Source organism: Lygodium microphyllum, chromosome 25 (genome assembly GCF_053477565.2).
Source record: "Lygodium microphyllum isolate KBCC chromosome 25, Lygodium_microphyllum_v1.1.10, whole genome shotgun sequence".
In the NCBI taxonomy this organism is placed as follows: Eukaryota; Viridiplantae; Streptophyta; class Polypodiopsida; order Schizaeales; family Lygodiaceae; genus Lygodium; species Lygodium microphyllum.
The window spans coordinates 97,860,550-97,882,610 of NC_141159.1; the positions used below are offsets into that span (position 1 = coordinate 97,860,550).

Genomic DNA, 22,061 nt, shown 5'->3' on the forward strand with positions numbered 1-22,061 from the left:
AGGTTTATAATGTTGACATTGACAATACACGTGGCCAATAAATCTATTTTATAATGCTTACCAAAAAACTATTCTATCTATTTGTCATGTTTTAATAATGAAATGTAATCATTATTATTTACCTTGTGATGGGCTCATAGATAATCACTAGTTTAATAAAGATAAGTAATCATCATTGCTCACCATGTGAAGGGCTTGTCAATACCTTGCTCATACATTAGTGCAACTAGATCCCTTATTGCGTCACATTAAAGAAGTTGAGATGAACATTGAAATATTTGGAAGCTCCCAAGGACATTCAATGAATGCTAGTGGAAGCAATCTAGACAACACTCCTTTTACAAGAAATTTCAACCCATTAGTATGAAACCTCATAGTTTCAATATTTTGAGGTTAAAGAACCTATATGGATACTTTAGTGCAATGTTTTTATTTATTGCATGCATGCTTAGAGGTTGAAACAAAGAGTCAAGCTAAAAAAGAACCCAAGGAAAAGTTAAAGACGATATCCATTACATCAAGTTCAATTGCCATGGCTTTACAAATTTCTAGATTTAGAGATTGAATAAAATACATGAACCTATAGCAAGGTTTTAGAAAAATCCCTACTTTTGATTCAATGATATTTGCATGTATTTAAGGTAATCTATGAAGTTAGTCTACACTCCTCTAATATTAGTGAAAAAGATAACTATTGGACATTGCCTTTGTTAATTGTTATCTTTTGAATCTTATCTATGCTGAAAAGGAATAGTGGCAAGAAGTGCAAAGTGTATTTAATTGTTTTTAGATGGTTACTAAGGGTAGAAATCAATTGCCACAGACAAGAATTTATGAACAAACACTTGTCATTTAGCCATAGGTCCTAAGTTTTCATGATGCCATATATAGAGAACTAGGCAAGCAAGACACTTGCCTAAGAGAATTTCCCATGCCTATCATATTTGTGGCAAAAAGTAACATGGAAGCTCACATATTTGAATGCCCATCATGCAAAAATTTTCCAATCACATGCTCTAGCCAAGTGGGCCATTACAAGTTCACTTGCACACATGGTGGGTGGTTATAGATGCAACAAATGTACCCTCCATCCCAAAAGGTTACATGGCCACAGTGGGCATATTGGTGGTGTATAACCACCCTTAGCAAGCATATTATTTCACAATAGTATGGCAATGTTGATTTGCAGATGGTCCTATTTGCAAGCTAGTAGGACCATATGAGGAATACTAGAGACGGATGAACAATAGATGGGAGGAGTGAACAAGCAAAATTAACTAGTGCCCCATACTCGAGATGACTTTGTTTCAAGGAGCCGCATACGAGGTTCATGGACTATGTAGCTACTAGTCTTTGGGAATGATAGGGGTAGGCTACGAGAATTAAGAGCGACCTTATGTGAAAGAGAAGATAAGGCTACTGAGGCTTTCGGCATAAGAAGTGAGAACTTAGAAGTATGCTGATGGTGCGTTGCTTTTCTTTCTTTACCTCCTCCTCCTCCTCCTCCTCCTCCTCTAGCATAGACATACCGCAGCACATGCATGCTCTTCCGTGCCGGGTCCGGCCTGTCCTTCTCTTCCTCCTCCCCTCTTCTTTATCTTTTGGTCTGTGCAGCTGCATGCTAGTGCAAAAGTTTGCGCTTTCTCGAGGTCTGTTGCATCGGGGAGAGACTCCTAGCCAGCTCCTGTATGAGTCCTCGCTGGTTGAGTGAGTTATGAGCTGCATTTGGAGATGATCAGTGAGTCACCCAGGCGCGGTATTATGACGGATGTCTGACTGAGCTGTGATCGGTCGCCCATGAGATCATCTTGATTCGTCGTAGGGAAGCTAAGTTTTGATGAGAGTGGGAGGGTGGTGCTACTGAGAGAGAGAGAGAGAGAGAGAGAGAGTGTGTGTGTGTGTGTGTGATGGCGACGTCCATTAATGAGACGACCTACGGGATGGCGACAACGCAACTAAGCAGCAGCGGCGGATCGGGAGGGCACGGGGGAGGGGGGGCGATAGGGCCCCTGTTCGTGGTGCTGGCGATAATCATGATCGTCGGGGTGATGGCGGGGCTGGTGGGGCGCGTGTGCAGTGGGCGCCACTGGGGCGGCGCCTCTGACTACGACTTCGAGGGCTGGGTCGAGAAGCGCTGCGCCTCCTGCATCGACGGCGACGTCGAGGCGCCCAAGCCGCCAGACCCGCCGCCGCCACCGCCGCCACCCGAGGAGGCCCCGCCGCCTCCCCCGCCCCCAGAAGCCCCCCCTCCCCCTCCAGCTGAACCCCCTCCTCCTGCCGACGCCGCACCTCCTCCTCCTGCCGAGGCTCCCCCTCCCGAAGCCCCCCCTCCTCCTCCTGCCGACCCCCCTCCCCCTCCGCCCGCAGACCCCCCTCCCCCGCCTGCACCCGAGCCTCCCCCTCCCCCAGCTGAACCTGCCCCTCCTCCTCCTCCACCTCCTCCCCCCCCTGAACCAGGTAAAACATCCTCTCTCTCTTTTCTCCTACTAATAAGAATTTCTTTTAATAAGATTCGCCTCATTAGAGACACTAGTTTTCCACGGGACCATACTAGTTGAATTTCCTCCTAATGAGGGTTTCTTTTCTCTACTTATAATAAGAGTTTATTTTAGTAAGTTCGCATCGTTAAGGGAGAGTTAGATTTCCTCATGTTAATAACCATACTACTTAGATTTCCTAATAATTACTAGGTAAGGGAACACAACTAGATTTGATCATTATCATTTCAATTTGTGTTTAGCATATTTGCTAGGTTCTAAAGCGTTTGTTATCCTACTTCACATGAAATAATTTGGATATTTTGTTTAGCACTCACTAGGTGATCCAAGTAACATGTCCACAATTGGTTGCTTGGATCCACAGGTGAACTATCCTTATATTAGTCTAATATGAAGCCATGTGGATAAAATATTTGCATTCATCAAGCTCACAAACTATCTTTATATTAGTCTAGTACGAACCCATGCTATTCACCCATGTTTCTGGGAGCCAACTCCTCAAAATATAATGGATAAGCCACAAATCAATGCAATACTAAACACTTGTAGATTAGAACCTTACATTCCACATGAGTGTATAGAATCGAACAAAAAAAGTTTTGCTAAAGTAGTGCTTTCAATAGCAAAAACCATGATAGCTCATCATGTCATCAAGGACTATAGTGAGACATGTCATCAAGGTCATGAGCTCATCATGCCATCAAGGACTATAGTGAGACATGTCATCAAGGTCATCAAGGACTGTAATGAGACATGCCTATAATCTAAAGCTACTTTACCCAAATAGTACCAACCAATTCATTGATCACGCACTATTTTCAAAAATGAAATTCCATCTTCCATGGGTGCTCTTTTTTAAAGCCAATGTCCACACCATGCACACATGCTCATATGTACTGATATATGCACACCTGCACATGCACATACTGATGTATGTCCACCTACACATACACATACATCTGCACATATGAGCGTGCTTGCATATGCACACACACAACTTCAAAACCACCAAATCTTTATCAAGAGCTTCATTTCATTGAGAAAATTACATCTAGTGACATTCTTTATCGCTGTTTACATAAACTTATCATTTTTACTTGCTCACAAACCATAGTACTCTCAATAGGTGAGACATTATGATTCCAACTAGTAACATAGTAAAATGATATTAAATGAAGGCACCATTTGCTTCTATTGTCCAAGATGCCTCATGTACTCTATCGAAATGGAAAAGTTTTATACAACCCTTTCATATAGTATACTTGAAACCTGTGAGTATATTTGTACCATGATGTTAGCACTCAATAACAACCTATGACTATTCATATAGAAAAGTATTAAGACTATTGATATAGAAAAGTTTAATACAACCCTTTCATATAGTACACTTGACACCCATGAGTATATAGAAAAGCTAACCATCATATTGGCCTATTTGCCCTTAGAATATTTTGATTTTTCATGTCAATTTAAAGATAGGGCATTGAACATGTAGATATGATTCACCAACTTACTTTGCACATAATTTTCAACATGATGGTACTATGGTTACTAGTTGGGAACTCACATTTTTTGAAGCTTCAACTAATTAGGTTTGTATGCTATACACATTACCTTTCATACTCAACTTATCACTCTTTGTGCTAAGCAACTTCAATCTACTACAAATCAAAATTGGACTGAAATAACAAGTCTCAAAGTAGGAAAAGGGCATATATCGTTACATCTCTATGTTTAAATATTTGAATGTCATAAAATGTTATTTTGTTTATTCTTTAGTGGAATGACCTAACAAGTTGGACTTTTGATTAGTGCAAGAAAGCTGCTTAAAGTTCAAACCATTTATTTCTGTGTGCAGTTGAAGTGCCTAAACCTGAGCCTCTTACCCTTATGCAATACTATCCCCCTTATTGCACATGCCACATATGTTGTCGAGAAGGCATTTTTGAGTAAAGATCTTAGAACCAATTTATTTGGCAACCATTCCTAAAGCCTCTTCCCGAAGGACTGAGTCAACCATGATTATATATGGTGTTGAATGAAAGGGCCAATATACCCACCTTATGAATTGTACAAAATTATCCCCCCCATATTATTTGCTAGCATGCTTGGACAAAAGGTTCCATATCTCATGAAGTGAAATTTTCATACATTTGTTGTAAGATTTTACATGGACTCTAAATTTGGATATTTTGGGAAGGACAAGTTGCCTAACTCTCTCTCTCTCTCTCTCTCTCTCTCTCTCTCTCTCTCTCTCTCTCTCTCTCTCTCTCTCTCTCTCAATTGATTGCATGCTAATCAAATACTCTACATTGTGCATGCAATTCAAATGAGTGGACTCGCTATAAACTTATCTTTCATGGCTCTAAATAATCCAAAGTGGGAAGGGAAATGAAACTCTATATACTCCAGTCTAGCTTGGATGATAATACATATCTATAAGGCACCAAATGTCAAGCCTAATGTTGTAAAAAGGAAGAGATCTAAGAATGGTATGAAATAGACACATCACTATATGTGCCATATAATGAATTTCCTATGCTAACAAGCACATTCATATAATGTGCCATATAATGAATTGCCTATGCTAATAAGCACATTCATATAACGTGCCATATAATTGAGTTTCCTATGCTAATAAGCTCATTCATACAAGTTTGGAAAGGTGTAAAAAGGATAGAGGAGCATAAAACATAAAGGTGCCAAATGTCATTTGAAGACTTGACCAACTATTCAAAATATGATAGTTACCTTGTTGTCCAGTTGTTCTTATATCCTCTTAAGCCTACCAATTATTTGTATAGATATCATATGGATATAAGTTGCCAAAATCCTTAGCTCTATTCAATTTCATGGTCACATGGAGTCATTACACTCCATTTACAAAGGAAGAGACTCCACATCGAGGCTTGCAAGGCGGCTCTCTAGTTAGGCTGTCTGGTGGCAGACATTAGCATTACTGATATGGTCCCTACATTGCATTCGGATTCTATGAGTGCTATTTAGTTGACGAAGAATCCAGTCTTCCTTGCAAAGATGAAGCACATTGAGGTGTGTTATCACTTTATCCAAGAGGACACTTAGGACAAGTCCATTGAGCTTGTTAAGATCTCAATTGACCAAAATCATGTAGATCTACTCATCACTAAAAGTCTCCTAGTAGAGCATTTTGTCTTTCTTAGGAAGTTGATGAGAGCCTTGGATGAGATGACGTCTCTTCTCATCTTGCTATACTTATGTACATTTGTAGTTCATCTTTTTTCTGGTTCTCTCCTCACTAGGCGCACATTTTCCTTTAAGTGAAAGATTTTTGGGTACAATTGTGCCTATGCCTAGCCACCCATGTATTAGTTACACGGACAGTACATGCATACCCACACAACTGTACACTGTAGGTGGCAAGCACCTATCATTGTCACTTCATTATTTATTCTTTTAGTGACATTTGAATAAAGGGAAGAATGATCACACATTGTGATTGTTGGAGTTTTCACATCCCCCCCCCCCTCTCTCTCTCTCTCTCTTCTTCCACCATACCTCTTGCTTCCACTCCATGCTTCCACTTCAGGGCTCACTTCCTTCAATTATATTAGTACTACTATCAGGATTCTACTTGTTACAATTGAGTTGCATATTTTTCTTCTCTTTTAAAATAAAATTTCACATGTCCTACCCACTTCTATGGCTTATGATTGGCCCTTACAATATTACACGCAAATCACTTAGGTTTATGGGCGTGAAAAATAGTTGTGTGCCTGTAACTCAAACTCTTGTTGTATATCTTTTGACTTTGGAGCATTATCTTTATATTACAAATTTCCTAAGAAATATGATGAAGCATAAATAGATAATATTACTTTCAAAAACAACCATACCACTTTATTCTTGACCTTTTGATTGTTTTTGTCTTTGACTTAATTCATCCTTGCCGCTCTTGTCTTGCAATTAATATTTATTCCCATAATTCCTCAATACTCACAATTGAAGGTAGGATGTTGGAGCTCTAGGTTTCATTAATACAAATATGGGTTTTCTAATATTTGAAACACATGGAAGTATTATACAATAAGACTAGAAATACAGAGTATAATGTTGGGACAAGTCAGCAAAAATAGTCATTAAAATATTTGATTAACGATATAATTAGTGGAAAAATTAAATTTTATAAAAAATTCTCATATATACATTTTTTCATATAAAAAATATATTATCCTTAAAAAATATAGATTGTAAAATTCATGTACTAAGGACTACAAATCAAAACCTTTTTTGTTAGGGTTAAGGTTATCCTTCTTAAAAGCCTCCTTATTTGTACAATCCTATCAGATTCACAAATAATGAAAGCCCTCCCATAGGGCATCATAACTCAACAAGAAATCCTCCTATACAAGGTCAAGGCTATCCTTTCTCAAATGTGTCCTTACCCCTACAATCCTATCACATTCATATAGATTGAAAGCCCTCTTCTACGACATTGTAAATCAACAAGAATAAGAGAAAAAGAAGAAAAAGAAAAACATGCACCCATGGATAGAGTACCACACCTAGGAATCCTCCAATTAAGTACAATTGATGGCTTGGTTGGTCGCTCCATCCCTAACCCCTTACCCCTACTTCCTACCTCTCCCACACAAACACAAGGCATATCAAGGGTAGGGTATACCTAGGGAATCTTGCCTTGCTTAGACCCATCTTTATGAGTCACTTGCATAATTCTCTCTTTTCCTTTCCAAACCCCTCAATGCCATTATAATAATGTTAGAAGCAAGACATGCTACCTCTACTAATTGATGATTCATGAATGGTGAACGGACCTCTTCTAGTTAATCCGTGACTATAAACTCTAAGATAGTCAACACAAGTCAAGGGTTTCTACATTATTCTTCTTCCATTTTCTTGTTCCTTAGCAATGATCATAATGTTAACTTAGACCTTGCTTCATCAATTCTTTGCAATAGGAAACCATGAAACTATCTTCTAACTATGTAATAGCCTATATAAGCATGTGCACTCACATAGTAATTGCGCCATAACTTATATATGGATTTGGTTCTCAAGTGTGGGATAAGACTTTAGTTTTTCTTAGAGTTTGATCCATCATGCCAAGTGAAAAAGTATCCTTCAATCAAGGAGAAAGTTCTAGTCCTAATCCTTTCGCTAGAAGTACTCTTGCAAGCCTAATATCTCAAAATATAACTATTAGCTTTTTGAGGAATAAAAATATGGAATATTTATCTTTTTGTGTATTATAGCTTGATAGTTGGGATTTTTTAGATATGTTTTCTAGACCATTTTATACAACAAAAAATTTGACTAGTAAATTAATTATAAAATTTTAGGATTATATGTATCTATCTACTTGGGGAGCTAAGTATTTGGAGCTACAAAAATGATCTCATGTTGGATACAAGTGTTTCACAGTTATTCAAGTGTACTAAAAAAGTATTTTAATTGTTCAAAGCAACCAATTTTCAATTACATAGAGTCAAGTATAGAGTCCAGGACTATCCCGCACACTAAGAGTGAGAGTAGATAATAGACACCAAAGAGGTGCAATATTGAGAGAAAGACCCTAGGGGTCCACCTATAAGAAATCATCTATGTAATGTGTATTCAAAAGATATTTAGTACCCTTTCTTTACATGCTATAACACATTAAAACGACCCCTTTTATTTACTAAACTTACAATTTTTTTAAATTATAATTTAAAAATCCATTTTGTAAATATAATCCTAAAAATTGTATTAAATATAATACCCTTTCTTTTGAACTCATGTGGTATCTTACATATTCTATAAGCTAGACCCCCCTTCAACACCCCTTTCGCTTTTTGTAAAATTACATTGTTTGTGTAAAAAGTAAAATTTTGATAGGATTAATATTAGTTTTTCCAATCAGGTAATTGAAATTTAGGAGTAACTTTAGCTCTCTCTTCTTATGAATTAATTGGATCTATATAGAATAGATGCATAAAGATTGACAAGATATTGGAGAAGAGCTCATACATATTAGAGAATAGCTCATTAAGAGCATTGGAATAGCCATTTAGCTCATTCACTTATTTGAGCTAATTTATATAGTTACAGTAAGTCAACTCATTATTTAGTCTAACTAGACTATGGATCTAGTTTCCTTTGAACTTCTCCGTTATCATCTTATACTTGAATATCTCATTTTCTTGATTCTCAATTATAATTATTCTTGTTCCATTGATCTACCCTTTGTTTAGAGGCTTTGTTTATGCACTTTGATCTAGCTTCCACTTGCTTGCCTAGATGCACTTCATATAAGTTAGTTTTTTGCATTAGAAAGATTTTGCTTAAGCATATGCTAAGCATGAGTTGAATCTTATTTTCAGGATTGGGGGAATCCATTGCTATATTAAATTGTTAACTATGTTATCAATACTTATGGCACTTTTGTTTACATAAATGTGATTTTACATATGGAAAATAAATTTTACCTATTTAAAAAATACTTTTTAAAAGTACTTTTTCCATTGTATTTGTAATGTTTCTCCCCTTTCCCTACCATATGAATTAGTGCTTAGGAAGGGGGGGAGGAGAGGGGGGTTTATGCACCCCACTTATGACACGATATAGAAAGATAACATGATATGTGAGAGCAATGTATACTCTTGTATTATTCAATGAAAGAAACAATACAACATAGGCACATCCCAAGACTACACCCTCGTGACATCGCACATGTGAGAGTTTACCATTGGATATAGGGAATCTCACATAGAGTGGAAACCAAGTACGACTCAAAGTCACTACTACTCTCTATATAGGTGAGGTGTTTCTGGTAGCAATGCTATGGTATAGCTACAAAGCCCTTACACCCACCCCACACAATGGATTGCTATCCTCAACAATCTAAGGGTAGTGCTTATTGACTCATTCTAGGATCTAAACACACAGCTTCTTCCATCAAGCTGGCCAATGTTTGCCGATGGTCTATGACTTGATGCATTAACAAGGTATCAATGTAGCCTTTTCTATCAAGCTGGTTAGTGTCTACTACACTACGACTTGGGGGTCTTAACATAGTTTTTCCTATCAAGCTGGCAAGTGTCTGCTTATCTAGACTCAATTTTTATTGTTTTTTGTCATGCTAGTCCACCCTTGACTCAATTACATGTGAGGAGTGGAGGCCCTATAAGTCCTATGGTAAGCTAAGTGATACCTCAAGGCACATTGGTTGGTGGGATCCTCTTTGAGACAAGTGGCAAAGGCCTTGTTGCTGTGTTCATGGGCCCTCGCTTCCAAGATCCAAGTGGCTTATGAAATGTGATGCCCCCATAGGGTGTCGAGGTAGAACCTATGCAAAAGGCATGTATGGAAGGCATCATGGACACATATGCTTTCTAGCAAGTCCTAACCTCATTCAAGACCTGGGTGATGTAGTAAGGTTCATGGTATCAATGGTTGAATTCGATGCTCATATTGTTTGGAAGGAACATACTTTTGGAGATGATGAGAACCATGTCTCCTTTGGTGAAGAGAACTGCCTTGCATTTCTTGTTGGCTTGTTTGATTGTCATGGTAATTTTTGCTCCTTTCCAAGCTTTGCTTGGCTGCTACATTTCTCTCTCTCCACTTCTTCAAGAAGTCTTTTGCATCGTGATCTTTGGCGGCTTTGGTGACTCCTAAGGCTAAGGCTAAGGATGTTATAACTTCTTTCCTTGTGGCTAACTCAAAGGGTGTGCAACCTATTGTTTGCTGAATGGATTGAACTATTGTAGTGGAACTCGAGCACATGAAGTTACAAGACCCAATCTTTTTGGTCCACCCAGGCATAGCTTTTGAGATACTCTTCGATGCCTTGGTTCACTTTTTTTGTTTGCCCATATGTTTCGAGGTGGAAGGATGATGAGAATAATCTCAGCTATGTTTCCAAAGTCTTAAAGAGTTCCTTCCACATGTCACTCATGAAGTTTCCATATTGATATGATACAATGGCTAATGGTAACCCATGTATCTTGAAGACATACGTGAAGAAGAGGCAGGTTATCTCCTTAGCATTCAATGGTGGCTTGGAGGATATAAAGTGGGCTTGGAAAATAGTTCACCACTACAAAGATGATGGTATAGCCATGGGATTTGGGCAATTCCACAATAAAATCCATGTTAATAGCATCCAATGGCTAGCTAGGTATACTAGCATTGGTTGAAGTAAACCAACTAGCTTAGAGCATGATGCTTTCACTTGTTGGCAAGTGGGACAAGTCTTAACATAGTCTATGACTTCCTCCTTCATGTTTGGCCAAAAGAATTGTTTTCAAAGGGCCCCGAGTGTTTTTCTTTGACCCTTATGTCCTCCTAATTTCCCATCATGCACTTCAAGTATTATGATTTTCTTCAACTCCACACTATTGAGAATGTACAATCTCTTGCCTACAAACAAGATTCCCTCTTGCAAGGCATGCATGCCATGTGGTGTCCTTTTAGCTCATACTTCTATGATTTTGTGCATTTCTTGGTCATGTTCTAAAGCCTCTTTCACTAACTCGAGGAAGTTACTATTGGCCACACTCATGCCTTTCAAATTGGTCTTGCAACTTAGTACATCTGCTATTTTGTTTACAGACCTTGGCTTGTGTTTGAGTTCCAAGTCAAACTCAACCAAGAAGTTGAGCCACCTAGCTTGTTTGGCAAATAACTTGGGCTAGGACTAGAAGTATTTGAGTGATATGTTGTGTGAGAACACAACTATGTGTTTGTCTTGTACAAACTGTTTCCATTTTCTAAGGGAATGAATTATTGCTAGCATTTTCTTCTCATGTGTGCTCCATCTAGTTTCTGTATCTATGAAATTTTTGGATTCATAAGCTAAAAGATAAATGCATCTATGGATATTTCCAAGGGCTTGGTAAAGTCTAGCACTTTGAGTATGGAGATTTGGTTCATACGTTCTTTCATCCTCTCAAAATTGGCTTGTTGCTCACTCCCCCATATGAAAATTTTATCTCCTTTGGTTAGATGGAATAGTGGGATTGTTACCATATTGTAATCCTTGACAAATCTTCTACAAAACATAAGGAACCCTAAGAATTCTCTAACTTCTGTAACAATCTTTAGTACTAGCCAATTCTTCATTGCAGTGACTTTCTTGGGGTTGATCTTGATGCCTTCCTTGCCTTCGATGAATCCTAAGAATTCTAACTCCTTCATTGCAAACTCACATTTTTTAGGTTTGGCATACAGTTTGTGTTGTCTTAGCTTCTCAAATACTAACCTTAGATGTTTCTTGTGTTCCTATAAGGTTTTGCTATACACTAGGAGATAATCTATATATATAATTATGAATACATCGATCTTTGGCCAAAATACTCCACCCATTAAGCCACAAAAGTTACCTATGTCATTGCTCAGTCACCCTAGGATGAGCCATTCAAAGCTTCCATAATGGCTATGAAAAGATGTTTTGGGGATCTCTTCTTCGGCTATGTGGATTTGGTGGTAACTTGACCTATGATCTATGTGACTAAAGTATTTGGCTCCATGGAGTCTATCTAATAGGCCTTCGACTAAGTAGCATGGGATATTTGGTCTTGATGGTGATCTTGTTAAGAGCCCTATAGTTTATAGACAATCAGAGTCCCCCATCCTTTTTCTTGACAACCAAAACTAGGGCACGGAATGGTGACTTGCTTGGTCAAATAAATCCCTACGCTTCTAGTTCATGAAATTTCTTCTTCAACTCCATAAGTTTAGTGTGATTCACGCAGTATGCGAGTCTAGCTAGTGGGACTATCCCCCTAGGAGTAGCTCAATCTTATGGTCTACCTCTCTTTTGGGGGGTAGGCCTTTGGGTCATTTTGTTGGCATCACATGTGTATACTCCTTAAGTCTGACCTCCACTTCATTGTTGCCAACTTGTGATTTAGGATTTTTGATGACCTCTTGCTCTACAAGTTGGATCATGCATAAATATTCCATATCTCCCTGCGTCATAGATTTCTCCACTTGTTTGGCACTAAAATCATGATTCAGGACCTAATATTTGTGATTGGTTGATAAACTACTTGAATTGAAGCTCCTAGTTTACTATGTCTTGGCTTTGCAGTTTGGCAAGAGACTCTAGGCTTGCTCTCCTTCATTTGCACTTTGATTAACGTCCTACCTGGGAGTTGCATCTTTTCACATGGTACTCTTATACCCTCTCCTTGCATATCTAGCAACATTTCATTCACTCTTTTACCAGACATTGCAGTGATGACATTACCGTGATATACTTGTCATGAACTCCAGGCCCAAAATAACTTCAAAGTCGTCCATGGGTATCACTAAAAATTTGAACTTGGTCTTCATTTCCCTGCTTCCACTTGCACTACAAATATTTGCTTGAACTCCTTTGCTTCTCCTTGTGCAAAAGTCACTTTTTTGGATCCTTAGACAATTTTAGTCCATGCTTTGTTGCACAATTTGGGGTGATGAAATTGTGAGTAGCTCATGTATCAACCATGATAGCTTGATCCCCTTTACTCACTCTACCCTTAAGATATAAGTAATGTACTATTGCTACTTGATCCACCATGCATTGGGGACATGCACTAACTATCCCCACTCTTGTGTGGTCTAGGCTCTCTTCACTTCCATTCGAAATTTCTTGGATGCATGGGCGTTGTGGCTCCTCTCCTCCATATGCACTTGTGGTTGTTACCATCTTGGACCCACTTGTTGAGGGTTTGCCTTTCATGGGGCATCTTTTTTGGTAGTGTGGTCCCCTGCACTTGAAACATTGAACCCCTGTAGTTGAGGCTTGTTATCTCCACCATGATGTGTTTGAACCTACAGACTTGTAAGATGTACTAGGGGGGGTTGGTCTATAGCGGTTGTTTCCCCACCATCCAAATGCTCCTCTTGGAACCAAGGTTGATTGCAACATGGTTGGTAGTTAAGCTAGAGCTTTGACCTAAAATCTCCAAGATGGGACCTCTTGGGAGGTTGGGTCTTGGGAGCCAAGAGTTTGTAGTAAGGTTGGTATTGAATCTAGCTTGATTCCGTTGGGCTGTTCTCCTCCCTTCTAAGTCTACTAATCTTTTAGCCATTCTCATGGCCTTTGCCAAACTAGTCAGTTCTTGTCTTTCCATTTCTCTCCTAGCCCACTCTTGCATGTCGAATAGGAATCCATGTAAATTTTTATCTATGTCCATGTTGGGTAGGTGCAGTATCAACCACCTATACTTGCTAACATACACCTTCATATTTCCTTGTGCTTGTTTGAGATTTCTCCACTTATCTCTAACTTTTAAATTTTCCATCCTTGGGATGAAGTAGCCTTTGAGTTTCTCTTAAAGTTCCTCCCATGAGAGGATAGTGTGGCCTTGCTCTTGTTCCAATGGGCACCAACTAGTGGTATCCTCTTCCAAATAGATGGCCGTCGCTTCTTCCTTCCTATATTTAGTGATTATAGCATACTTCAAGTATCTATCTACTTCTGCAATCCATTTCTTTAGGATCAACCCATCTCTCTCTCCCTTGTACATGGTGGGTTGAGGCATCTTGAACTTGTTGCCATAGTCATATTCTAAACTTTCACTCTCCTCATCATCCTTCTTGTTTTGCCTTTTGTCTTTATTTTTGTACTTCTTCTTGCTTCCTACTTTAGCTTCCTTCTCCTTGTCTTTCTTTCTATCTTGAGTTCTCCTAAAGGTTTCCTTCCTAGCTAACCTATTTGCCAATCTATCCACATTCTCTTGCAATTTGTGTCTCTTCTCATCCTCCTGTTGTATCACCCACTCCTTGTAACCTTGCTCCACTTCAAACTTTCTTCTCTTTTCCTCCTCTTCTTCCTTCATTTGTATGCAAGCCTAAGGCTAGTGTTGGCTTAATGCATTTCCAAGCATCCTTTTTCATGAAACTTACAAGTCTGTGGTTCCATTCCCATACTACGCAATTGTCCAAGGTTTCATTCTCATGCTGTGCAACGGACGTTAATGATTCTTTTCATGCGAGTCATAACAAGAAAGTTATTGACTAAAAGGGGCAAATGGATAATAATGTAAATTTATGCAATTTTTTTTCCTAAATATCCCTTCCCCCAGCCGATGCATGGCTGGAGGAGAGGGAGTAGGAGAAGAGTAGGAAAGAGTATGGGGAGCTTGTTGAGGTGGAGTTGCATGGGAGAAGAGGGAAGCATGGGGGGGCTCCACGTGTGCGGAGTCTCTCCCCCCCCCCCCCCCCCCCCCCCCCTAGACCTATATAAACACCCCTTAGTGAGGGATATGAGGAAGGAGGATAGGCTGCTATGTTGACGAACGCCACCGTGCTATTGAGAAAACGCCACTGCCGCCACCAACCCGCTGCCAGGCTACCGATGCAGTCGCTGCCCCGCCCAGTTCTTCAAGCCGCCGCCGTTCCATCATAAACCCCCACCTGTCGTCGATAATATTCCCTCCCCTCAATCATTACCTTAATCCCATGTTTTCTAAGAAGATCAAAAGCTTCTTAGAAGCTTCTCTAAGAAGCTTCTAAAGGATAAGGTCTTTGGGCCTTGTTCTTGCGTGCCTTCCTGGTTTTAAAACCGGGCTCGTAAAGCTCCATTCCCACAAGCCTTCCCATAAGCCCCAATCCCACAAGCTCTCGGGTTTTCAAAGATCCGCATTTCGGTGAAGGAATCTCCTGCGTACAAGGAAGAAGGCACATCTTGAGGCTGTTTGGAGAATGCGTAGAAGCGAGGGTAATCCGCGGAGTTCAAGTCATCAATGATGGCTCCCAAGATGTTGCAAGGCGCACCTGCGGGAGGTTATTCCCCGAACTTGCACGTGGATATCACCGTGGATCCACAAGCCCAGGCTCCATAAATTTATTCCCACATGAAGAGATGTTTTAAGTACGCTTAATTCCATAGGAAAAATGCATTCTACGTTATCATTAATTCATGGGTAGTGATAAAAGTACATTTGATAAATTATCTCTTTGAATGATAGATAAAGGATTTGTGCATATCATGCATCTCCAAAGTTATGAATGAAAAGCACTTACTCGCCCTATGAACTTAGTCACTAATTGCCTTGTTGTGCATTTCTCAAAGTGGAAGCCTAAAATGCATATTGCCTAGGGTTGAGGAAATTGTTAAGTGCATTGGCTGTGAAGGAAAAGAGTAAGAGTGTTCTCCTGCAGGTTTTTTTTAACGGTCTTTAACCCTGGCCTTGATTTCACAATGCGGAGGCCTTATTTTTGCGCGTGCCGGGGATTAAGCTGCTAGTAATTACGATGCGGGAGATAACCTTGCACAAGTTTTTACGCAGCGTGCGGGAAGTCAAGTTCCATAATATTTCTGAGCGGAAATATTACAAATGATGATCGCATTGTGGAGGTTGCAATTACCTTCCATCATGTTGGAGAGGATGGCAGCGATGCAAAGGATGGAAACCTAATCAACAAATACTTCTTTCTCTTCCTTTTATTTTGTTGAAATTTTTTAACTTTTTTCTCTTTTTGTTAGCCACTATAAGGGCTTTGTAGCTATACCATGGTGTTGTTGGCAAAAACACCTATATAAGGAGTAGTAGTGACTTTGAGCCCTACTTGGTTTCCATTATGTTTGTGATTCCCTATACCCAATGTTGAACCCTCACATGTGCGGTATCACGAGGATGTAGTCATAGGATGTGCTTATGTTGTACCATTTCTTTCTTTCAATAATGCAAGAGTATACCTGGCTCTCACATATTGTGTTATCTTTCTGTGCCATGTGAGTGATTAAGTGTAGATGTATTACACTTGATATCTAAGAAACTCTTGCTCAGCGTGAAAGAGTGTTCACAGAAGTAAGAAAGAAGATCCATCACTCAAAACCATATCATGACATCCCACATCGCAATTCCCCACATCATATTGCCCCACGTTGTGTCACCCCGTCACGTCGACCCTCATCATGATGTTTCTTGACACAATGACCTTAACACAAGTCTCCATCTAAAGACATGACGAGGCTTCCCTATGGCACAACCACCATTTAGAGGTGAAATGTGGCTTTTCCACATCAACAACACTAGAGCCAAGGTGCAGCTCCCCCATGACAACATGGAGAGCAATCGAGAAAATGCACCTATCCTAGTGGTTGAAGAGAGGAAGAAGAGCCGAGGTTAAGAATCAAGAGAAGCTCAAGAAAAAAAAGTAGTAGGACTAGAGAGGTAATTGGAGGGCATGTCAGGGTTATTAGACTCAATTTGGAATGAGAGTGACCTCAAAATCACCACCCACAAGAGGAAATGAGAGAGGGAGCTTGACATGTCAATGGCCATATTCCTATGAAACTACAGTACCAATAGAAGCCTTTAACTAAGGCTATAAAGGCCTTAGCAATTAGGCTTAAAGCCTAGTCCTTTTTCTTGGAAGATTCCTCACACACACACACACACACACACACACACACACACACACACACACACACACACACACACACACACACACACACACACACACACACACACACACACACACACACACACACACACACACACACACACACACACACACACACACACACACACACACACACACACACACACACACACACACACACACACACACACACACACACACACACACACACACACACACACACACACACACACACACACACACACACACACACACACACACACACACACACACACACACACACACACACACACACACACACACACACACACACACACACACACACACACACACACACACAGAGAGAGAGAGAGAGAGAGAGAGAGAGAGAGAGAGAGAGAGAGAGAGAGAGAGAGAGGAATAGGAGGAAAAGAGAAGAAGACTAGGAGATAAAGAAAGAAGACAAGAAAGAGTATAGGAAAGAGAAAGAGAAGAAGGAGAGGGAGAGGTAGAGGTAGAAGGGGGAAGATAGAAGGAGGAACAAAAAAGGAGAAGAAAAAGAAATAGGAGTAAAAGAAGAGAGAGAATTAGTAGAAGGAGAAGAGAGAAGAGAGAAGGGAACAAATGAAATGTGAGGAGGATAGAGAAGAGGAAGAGAAAATATAAATAAAGGAAGAGAAGACCAAGAGGACATGATAAAAAATAAAGAAAATAGAATCATCGTCTTCTGGTCATTAGCATTGCTCAAAGGAGCATCCCTTCCATCTACGGAAACTCTATCCACACCCCTCTAGCTGCTTGAGACTCGTAGTTGCACCCTTCAAGTCCAAAAAGTTGGGGCCTAGCACACAAGAGGATTCACATTCGTGATGACTCCACAGAAGTGAAGCACAAGAGAAAGAAGTGCTAAAGTCGTGAATGGAGTTGCAAGCATGGACAACGCACCATCACTTGTAAGCCAATCCTAAATTATTATCCATCGAATTTTAAAATTTGCGTAATATAAAAGATAAAAATTATAACAAGTTTTTAGAATTTACTAATATAAAAAATTAATTACTAAAAAGAAAAATATAAAATTTTTCAATACTAAAGCAATAAAAATCAAGATAGTAGAAATTATGTACACAAAATAGGGCAAATTGAAGGGAAGCTAAATTTAGACCAATTGCATCAAGAAATAGGTCAAATAGTAAACTTTGAAATAATAAATTAGAAAAAAATCCATTTTGACAAGGAATAAAAAATGAATAAATACATCAAATATATTTAGGGCATTGTAAGTCATCTAGAGATAGAAAAGAGAAGGATTAATCTAACCAAAAGAAATGTGTTATTTTATTTAAAAAATAATTTAAATAAGATAAAATTTCTTGAGAAAAAATTCAATACATGTATTTAGTATGTTGAGAGACCTTAGGATAACTAGAATAGACTCACATAGATCCACATAAAGAAGAAAGCATGATCATTATTCGAAGAAGCAAATACAAGAGCTTATTGATGATAATCTCTTGAAATATTAGAAACCTAAACTTTTAGGAAAATGGTTCACTTTGATAACTTACTTAGTGATGATGATCTCAAAGCAAGCTTACACTAGAAAGACTCCAAAGTTTTGATTTAGCTTTCATAAAGTTGAGACTTAGCCCATCACATCAACACATAAAAATCAACCTCTTAACTAAGGCTCCCAATTAGATTGATCATATATCCAATCTTCAATAAGGGACTTAAACAGGAAGAGATTACTAATTAAAGACCTTAGAAATTTAGGTAAGTTGCTTGTAGCCAAGAAAAAATTTGATAGGTGTTATTAACTTGAGACTTCAAAAAATCCTCAAGACATCCAAGGGAAAGAGAAACCAAGTTGGAAGGTTGAAATATTGCCTACTAGGTTAAATCTTACTTTTTATTGTCATCTTGTTTACGCTTCAAATAATGATTGCAAAAGATTACCAAATATACTTGGAAGAACATATTGTAGTGTCTAGGACCCTAATTGAATCTAAATGGTAATAGGATAAAAGAGTCATACTAGAGCTTGGGCTAGCCTTGATGGCAAGAGGTTACTCTATAGGGAATCGTTGAGCACAAGGGGTGAGGGTTCCAAGGGGGCTCTAGTAGCTAATAAGCCTCTTAGGCTCCTAGGAATTACCTAACCCTTATGTGACTCACGATGGACTTCTTGAGAGTGCTATTAATAGTTAAGGGCAAAATCTTGATGAAATTATTCTTTCGTATGGGCAAGGTGAAATTGTAGAAGACTCTTCAAAATAAATAAGTTTTTTTTTAAAGAAGTCTTTTTCAGTATCGAGACCCTAAATTACAAAATAGACCCAGTGCTTTAAAATTTTATTAAAGAAGTTGATTTTATATGCTTAAATCTAAGTGTGATAGGTAGTTAATCAATTAAAGTTGACCAATTGAGGAAAGTGAGAGGGCAACATCCCCAAGAGATCCATCCTAAGGTAGGGTGGTCTCGATGAGATGAGAGCTTCTCCACAATCCAATACATTAGTTAAAAGTAAAATGTTGATGAAGTAGAGATTAACTAGAACCCTAACTTTGTATCATTTTAGGGGACTAGAGTGAGACTATGCCTTATGGGCAAAGGGGTCTACATACCTATACTTCCCCTTATTTCTCACTCTTCTTGAACCAAGTATGACATGGGTTGGCTTCTAGTGCAAGGAGATGCTTGAAGATTGTAGACAAACCGATAGGCAAGCTTAGCTTATTTTAGGAGCTCAGAACTCAAGTCACTCCTTATGGGTTATGGATAGAACCTTCCATTACACGAAGTGGATGCGAGAGTGCCTATGAGACAAAGCCCATGTTATTCTAAGAAGTACCTGGTAGCATTGCCAAGGAAGATCCTCTTGAGGGGCCACTAAATTGTGCTACTAAGGACTCCTCAATTGAGCATGTTACACATGGTATCAGAGCATAAATGGAGTTATGATTATATGGTAAAAGCTTATGGATAAGTTATTAACCTAACTCAGGATTCAAGAAGTTTTCTTGTACTAATATGGTGTAACTTCAATAGAGAATGGAAGCTTGGGACCAGTTTCTAGTGTTTTGAGCCATGGACACATTGGCAATGCACTCCTCTAACTACGTATGGAGAGGAGAGAAGTGATGTGCATCTTGGATATGTTGTATGATCCATCCCCATCACACTCAGAAACAATATGGGTTTTGGATGTGTGTTATTGTTACATAGACATCGATCATTTAACTACACCCAAACAAACTTAAAGAAAATTCAATACATGGAGAACTTGAAGGTCACAACTACTTTTATATTCCCTTGATGATAAAGGAGAAATCCCACTTTGTACACCTACAATTGAGAAATTCACCTAGACCACTACGTTTATGATGAAGTGATGAGGAATTCTAGCCACCTAAGTGTTAATACAGGGATGCTCACATCACTGTGGATTCCACGTAGAAGGTCTTGATAATCCTCCTTTGGAGTACAAGATTTTTAATATCCACCATGAACCACTATACTATTACCCCTTTGATCTAGCTTATTATCATCCTTAGGATTCTACCCTAAAGTTGTAAGCCTTTGGGTTATATAATAAAAGAGCTATTCTCTTCTTATTGTCCATCCATACAAAGTAATTTTTGTACTTAGACTTTCTATCTGATGTTAAAAAAAATTAGCTTATATTACCACGACAGTGAGTAATGAAAAAGGTCTTGATTTCCTTTCAAGTTTGTGCATTTTTAAATTAAAATATTGTTGTAAATTTAAAATGGTAAAGTTGAGTATTGAAAGTCTTAAGAAAGAAACTAAAATTATTGCTCATGAGAGAGGCACATCTAATCATAAGATCTTTTCAATCCCAGGGTATCACATCTTCTATACCTATGATTACCTTGGTTGGACTGCAAGATAAGAAATTCCTTGTCTAGCAAATCAAGCTACCAAAATTTGATGGCAAAGGAAAGGATGTTGAGTCTAAAGTGAAGGTTTTGATTGAGTCCATGAAGGATTACTTTGCTACTATAGGAACTACTTCCCCTAATCAGGATATGATAGCTAAGTTGAAGCTAATAGGTGAAGCTCCACTTTATGGAAACAATGGTGTAATGTCCTAGGGGTTTCTAAAGCAACCATCACCTAAGAGAAGCAAAAGGAGGCTCTACACATGTGATATCCCATCCCACCATTCTACACCTTAAATATGAATTACTTCTTTAATTTAAAAGTAGTTTGGGCTAAGCTTATAAGCCTTGTATTCTAAATTTGTATCTCTTTTAAAATATGCCCCATCCATGGATATCTCCCAATAGATGTCAAAGTTCTGCCACGAACTAAATCCTGCATTAGATACTCACCTCAAAGCATTGCATCCATATGATTTGTATGATATATTAATTAGATCTAAGACAATTATCTAGAACATTGAACAAAACCCCAAGAGCAGCTGAAGGCCAAAATAAATGTAGATGAAAAATTTGACCTACAATTGGCAGCAATGAAGTGACAATGTGTTTCCATTGCAATGAGCCATGCCACTTCAAAAGATAATGCCCAAAGCTAGGCCAAATAATTCGCCAAGGATAGTTTTGTGGCATGAATCAAGTAGCTATGGCTAAGGGAAAATTTGTTGGAGTAGCCCTCAAGGGGATGGAAGAAGGTGAAGATCCTATTTTGGATGCGAACATGGAAAGAGCAACAATACAACTACCCTTAATAAGAAGGGTCCAAATCATCAACTCTTAGTGATCTAAATCCTACCAACCTACCAAGATAAAATCATCAAAATTTTGATTGAAGTGGAAACACCCACTCATTTATCTCACCAAAATGTTCAAAAAGATTAGAGATAGACATTGCATCTGCATCAAATTTGTTGGTAGACTTAGCAAATGGGAAAGAGGAAATTTCTACTCAATAGACTAACAAAGTGGCATTTAACTAGGAAGCAATCTTTCCAACATGGGGTTCAAAGTTGTGAACCTAGAATCTTATGAATGTTTGTTGGAAGGAGTGGTTGATCCCTAATGATGTTCATATTCATTGTGGGAGAGGCCAAATCACATTCCAAATTCAAAAAAGAGAGCTAGTAACCACTCACGAAGAAATTAGAAAGCTTAGAATCCAATTGGAAAAAGCTTTTCGAATTGTGAAGGGATTAAGGAAAGGACTGCATATCTACCAAATTAAACTTAATAAGATAGAGTAGGGAAAAGAAGCTTAGA

The 22,061-nt window shown here is 38.7% G+C and overlaps 1 protein-coding gene across 1 annotated transcript; it reads left to right on the forward strand.

The window, feature by feature from the left end:
- Positions 1–1,153: 1,153 nt before the first annotated feature.
- LOC148014529 (uncharacterized) lies at positions 1,154–4,697 on the forward strand. Its single transcript, XM_087666696.1, has 2 exons — positions 1,154–2,457; positions 4,357–4,697. The coding sequence occupies exons 1-2, from the start codon at positions 1,908–1,910 to the stop codon at positions 4,449–4,451; spliced, it is 645 nt and encodes a 214-aa protein (XP_087522822.1). The 5' UTR covers positions 1,154–1,907; the 3' UTR covers positions 4,452–4,697.
- The last annotated feature ends 17,364 nt before the right edge of the window (positions 4,698–22,061 follow it).